Source organism: Pelobates fuscus, chromosome 4 (genome assembly GCF_036172605.1).
Source record: "Pelobates fuscus isolate aPelFus1 chromosome 4, aPelFus1.pri, whole genome shotgun sequence".
Lineage (NCBI taxonomy): Eukaryota > Metazoa > Chordata > Amphibia > Anura > Pelobatidae > Pelobates > Pelobates fuscus.
This window is the reverse complement of record NC_086320.1, coordinates 176,875,168-176,881,167: the sequence shown is the minus strand read 5'-3', so window position 1 is coordinate 176,881,167 and position 6,000 is coordinate 176,875,168. Positions and strand designations below refer to the sequence as shown.

Here is a 6,000-nt window from a genome sequence, read left to right as displayed (position 1 = left end):
ATGGGGCAACAGATAAGGTGAATGCACAACATGCTATATACTAGATAGCAAAAAAACTAAATAGGACTACTGTTATTTCAGTTAAAACCAACATACAAGCCACAAGCATCCCTTTTGTGGACATTAGTAAGAAGTGAAGAAACAGAAACCACTATTTTTTTTATGAGTATTATCTTGATATCACATCCACGTCCTAGCTATTCTAACTGAAAACATTTTCAGGCAAATATTTGCTTTAAAAAATAAAAATAAAAAATGATATATCACGGTGACCCACCAAAGCAAAAAAAAAACAACAACTTTAAACTTGTTTGCAGACTGGTATTTTGACTTAGCATTTTGGACGGCTGGATATTAAAGAGACACTCTATGCACTAAATCCCATACAGCTAGTTATTGTTATGGTGCAAGGAGTCTTTGTTCTATCCCCTGGTTTTCTGTGAAACCATTTTCTCTTTGAGTCTGCTGGACAGGTTAGCCTATCATTGCCGTCTAAGTCTGCCTTAGTGGCTGCATTGTGTCATTTTTCTGTCAGACAGCTTGAAAACATTGACCTTTAGTGCTTCCATGCTTAGATTGTCTCTTTAATCTTTGTGGTTAAATCCAGAATTTATTCACCCGTTTTATTAAGTGAACATAAGATCAAATAATATAATGATTCCAATCAAAAACAGTTTGACTACTTACAATGGGAAGAGGAGTGTCATGGCACTCCCAACACCACGACCACTACAGAGAGCTGTAGTGGTAAATGGGCTTGGAGTTTTCATTTACTCTATAAATGTGATAGAAATTAAATTGTAAATATTATTGATTTTCTTTTGAAGAAATAATTCTGTTATATACTAAAGAACATAGAGTGTGAAGTCTGTTATCAGTGCTGACTACATGTACCTGAGGGTAGTAAACTGTTGGGTACAGTTCGCTATTTTCACTGTACACAAAGCCATCTTTCTACCCATGCCTCGCTATGGATATTCTTAACATTACAAGGTGTGAACAAAAAAAAAAGATGCTTTCGAGTTTGTCTGTTATAGATATTACATAGCTTCAACAATGTAAAAAGCCTGAACTTCTCTTGCCCTTTTGAGGGACCATGTTATACACAGATCTTCATAGACAGTTTTTGATTATATCAACAAGTCAGATTATCTGAACCAGATTGTCTGCCATATAAATCTCTTACATAGAATCCCTCTAAAAGTGAGATTTTTTTTGTACGGAATTCTACATCAGAATATTGGCAGATAAAATGTTAACTACTAATATCCTAAATAAAACGGTCATGTATGTAAAATTATAAATAAGTGGTGATAACACTTACATTTTTGCCTGCTTAACAATGTCAACTAATGACTAATCACGGTTATGTAACCAATGTATAAACCGAGCACTAATAGATTAGGAACAACGCATGACAATTGTCAGCATGGTGCGGCTTAGCTTGAAATGCAAAGAACTTTAATAAATAAAACTTCTATTAAAAAAAAAAATAGGGAAAATATATGAAACCTCCTTTGGCAGTAATAGCTTCAATTGGTCCACTAGTCTGACAAAATAATCAGTCCTTTTCTTCATTATTTGAGTAAATCCACCGCATTGCCTGAAGTTCGTTCACTTGTGACCAAGGTATGCTCCTAAGGTGATGCAAGCACCAACTACTGCAAGACTCAGTATTGTCTTGATGGAGAGCCAGGTTGGATCAAACGGGGGTCTGATACTGCTGTCATACAATTCCACAAAAGCATCCTAGAAAGAAGAAAACGAAAAAAAATGAAAAATTAACTAGGTGATAGACATAAATACAATATATTTATATCGAATACATTTTTTGTCTAATTTATATTTTAATTGCTCAATATTAAATCCTCCTTATTCTCGTCAGCCATCTGATTTTCACTCTGTTTCTCATCATGCCAGATAAAGCATGACAATAGCAAAGCTGGCCCTAAACATTAAAGGAACACTATAGTCACCTAAATTACTTTAGCTAAATAAAGCAGTTTTAGTGTATAGATCATTTCACTGCTCAATTCACTGCCATTTAAGAGTTAAATCACTTTGTGTTTATGCAGCCCTAGCCACACCTCCCCTGGCTATGATTGACAGAGCCTGCATGAAAAAAAAAACTGGTTTCACTTTCAAACAGATGTAATTTACCTTAAATAATTGTATCTCAATCTCTGAATTGAACTTTAATCACATACAGGAGGCTCTTGCAGGGTCTAGCAAGCTATTAACATAGCAGGGGATAAGAAAATCTTAATTAAACAGAACTTGCAATAAAGAAAGCCTCTTTACAGGAAGTGTTTATTGGAAGGCTGTGCAAGTCACATGCAGGGAGGTGTGACTAGGGTTCATAAACAAAGGGATTTAACTTCTAAATGGCAGAGGATTGAGCAGTGAGGCTGCAGGGGCATGTTCTATACACCAAAACTGCTTCATTAAGCTAAAGTTGTTCATGTGACTGTAGTGTCCCTTTAACCTTGTCTGCACATTTAAATGCCCTGTAATTAAACTGCATGCACACGCAGTAACATTGTATATACACATTGTACTGGAAAAGATTGACTCACATAGTATTCACATTTTTATTTTTTAAGTGTCAATTGACCATTTTCCATCTAAATTCGAAGACGTTATCCTTCACTGTATTTTGTAACCTCACAGTTTCAATTGTGTTAGTGTGTGTACCTCTACTAGAAGGCTGTTCCAGTATCAACCCTTAATTAATGCTTCTTCTTTTCATTCTAGCATGCTCCTTTTAAAGTATGCACATGTGATAATTTCACAGCTGATGGTCAATTGTTTTATATTACTGTTTATTTTTCCGCTTTTTTCCCTGGTATTTTAAAATGTTTTTTTTCAATCTTTTATTTTGTATTATTTTGTATTGCTTATGATGCGCTGATTTAATATTGAAGATGAATGATAAAAAAACAAACAGCCAAAGAATGAATCATGTGGCTGCTAATCAACTACAAAGCATGTAGACAGAGATAAGAAGTTTAATTTGTATTCACCAAAACTGTAGAATGGGGAGCACACTTTAACTAAGCGACTTACCTTTCTCCTGTTTCCTCTTTCTCTCCTGAATCTGTTCTTCTATTCCTCATTTCTGATCTATTTCTCTTTAAAACAAGGATGGTTTTGTCTTATGTGTTCTTCCTACGCCGGACAAATCTTGACAAAGGGTGGAGCTTAAGGTAAGTTTCACTTCTTTGTCATGGTAATAAAGAGTGAGGCCTTAAGCTCCACCCTTTATCAAGGCTGCCAAGTGTAGGAAAATACTACTTTGTATTATGTTTTAAAGAGAAATAGACACAAAATCAAGAAAATAAGAACAGGGAGAGAAGAAGAAAAAATAGGAGGAAGGTAGGTTTGATGTGACAGAGCCATTTTTTGTCAATCTTTCTTTTATTGAGGCAAAGTATAACTTTACAGAATAAAGAAGATGGGTTGTAGCAGGTGAGTACATGTCAGGTATACAGTATTAGTATACCTTATAACCTTGAGCATATCAGCCTCTTTTTTAATATTATACTGTAGCGGACCATTGGTAACCCGCCAGGTTACCTCCACTAATTCCTTCCCTCAGCCACTCTGAAACCACTTAAAGTATAAAGACACCCCTTCCTCCAGTAACTGGACGACACACAGCTCTGAGAGTACAACATGATTTTATTGTGCCACACACGGCTTTTATGCATAACCCCCTGCAAGGGGTCTTCCACACAAACAGAGAGGGGTGCCCATCCTCTGTGCCTGGGATCCATGGCGCGGGAAAATGATCTAGTTTCTTTGTCTCCCAGGTACAGAAAGCCCGCAAAAATAGTCAGTGCCCCAAAAACGGCCCCACCAACCTCAGGAACCCACTTCTTCTGGATATCGCGAGATACAGCACAGTCTGCAGCTCACACCGGGCAGAGCTGCAGACTGGAGACAAAGACCAGTGGACCACCAGGGAGAAAAAAGGTATTTCTAACACCCTCCCTCACTGTCACCAGTCACCTCCTCCCTCAGTCACTGTCACCAGTCACTCTGTCACCATTTACATGACCAGGCCTCCGCTGCCACAGGTAAAAGGCTTTTCTTTCTCAATGTATCAGAGTCCTCTAGGAAGCTCCATGTCTTTGGCTGAGATCATTGAGATCAACGATCAGCCATTCCAATACTTTCCCACATTAAAATACTGTGCTGTGCCAGTCGCATGGTCTCTCTGAGACCAGCTAATTGACATAGTGGAGTTAGGTTAACCCTGCAATGTTATAGGAATGGCAATGTTTTGAGCTGCAGGATTAAAACAGGGAGGAGACATCGCACCCAGACTACTTCATTGAGATGCATTGGTCTGGATGCTTATAGAGTCCCATTCAGTAACTTTTCATAGGTGCCCTTATAGCAGCACCCTTTTTACATTGCTAATTATTGTCTATTTTCTAAGGTAACATGCTACAGCTACAGTTGGCAGGAGCAGCCTAGATTTTCACTTTTACTTACATTGTCCCTTTTCATTTACTTATATTTTTTCAGACATCCTGATTAGGTCAACTTCCGAATCTTGTTTGAACAGACTGCTACTATTTATCTTAGACTCCAAGCTGCTTTAAATAAACACAAATCAATTCAGCATGTTCATTGGTATGAAAGCATTCCATCATGATACATACTTCTTTAATGAAATTGTACGCAATGAAAACCACGCAGAATGTAGAAACAGAGTAAGGAGAGTCTTACAGTATTGTTAGAGGAATATACATTTCTTAGCAAATTCATGTGACCTGAGTCCCAGTACTAAATGTCAATAGAATACTTCACTATTACTTTATATTAATCACATCTGATATAAAAGAACGTTCCTAAGATGCTCTCCATAAAATAAGCTAAGAGCATTATATATTGCAGCTAAGATCTGTGTATTTTAGAGACTAATTGCACACACAGATGTTTTAATCAGTGAAACGTGGAGAACATATGGATTCAATTCTACACACTAACAAAAGAAAAAGGCTATATCAGTCTGTACAAACCACGATGAAAAGTTCAGACATTAGGTAACAAAGAGATTTAAAAATACCAGGTCTGAGCTCACACAGACTTGAGAAAGCCCAGAATGGCATTTTTTGTCAAATACGTGATCTTTTCCCCACTGAACATGTTGCCCTAACCTGTTGTGTTTTATTGTATGGAATGCCATATAACAGCTCTGTTACATTTGAATGAGCAAATATCTTTACATCATGATTTATCTTCCCATTATATTCAACCATATACACTGTGCCACAGCATTTTAAGTTTAATGCCACTTTAAAAGTGGCTACTAGGGTTAGGGTATGACTTGGGTTAAGAATTACTAGGGTTATGAAATGGTTATTGCAGGTGTAGAATTTAGGGGGCTATTTATACAAGTTTAGGACATACTTGTATCGAAGATGAAGTAGAATCTAGAGATTTTTTACAGAGTATCACAGTTTGGTTAGGGTGGTTTATAGGGGGTATAGCTCTCTACTGTACAACCATTCAAAGTAGATAAAAAAAAGTGTTGGGTGCACCACTATACCTTCACTTTAAAGGACCACTATAGTGCCAGGAAAGCATACTCGTTTTCCTGGCACTATAGTGCCCTGAAGGTGCCCCCACCATCAGGGCCCCCTCCCGCCGGGCTCTAGGGGCTGAAAGGGGTTAAACTTACCTCTTTCTCCAGCGCCGGGCGGGGAACTCTCCTCCTCCATAGCGGCGTCATCGGCTGAATGCGCATGCGCGTCAGGAGTCGCGCGCATTCAGCCAGTCCATAGGAAAGCATTGTCAATGCTTTCCTATGGACGCTGGCGTCTTCTCACTGTGAAAATCACAGTGAGAAGCGCGGAAGCGCCTCTAGCGGCTGTCAATGAGACAGCCACTAGAGGCTGGATTAACCCTATTATAAACATAGCAGTTTCTCTGAAACTGCTATGTTTGTAGAAGAAAGGGTTAATCCTAGCTGGACCTGGCACCCAGACC

At 38.2% G+C, this 6,000-nt stretch overlaps 1 protein-coding gene across 1 annotated transcript in view; it reads right to left on the bottom strand.

The window, feature by feature from the left end:
- Window positions 1-305: 305 nt before the first annotated feature.
- The window catches only part of BCL2 (BCL2 apoptosis regulator), a 201,804-nt gene continuing 196,109 nt past the window's right edge, over window positions 306-6,000 (bottom strand). The window contains exon 3 of the mRNA XM_063450555.1: window positions 306-1,749. Within this exon, the coding sequence (XP_063306625.1) occupies window positions 1,615-1,749 (135 nt within the window). The 3' untranslated portion in view covers window positions 306-1,614. The remainder of the gene's footprint in view (window positions 1,750-6,000) is intronic.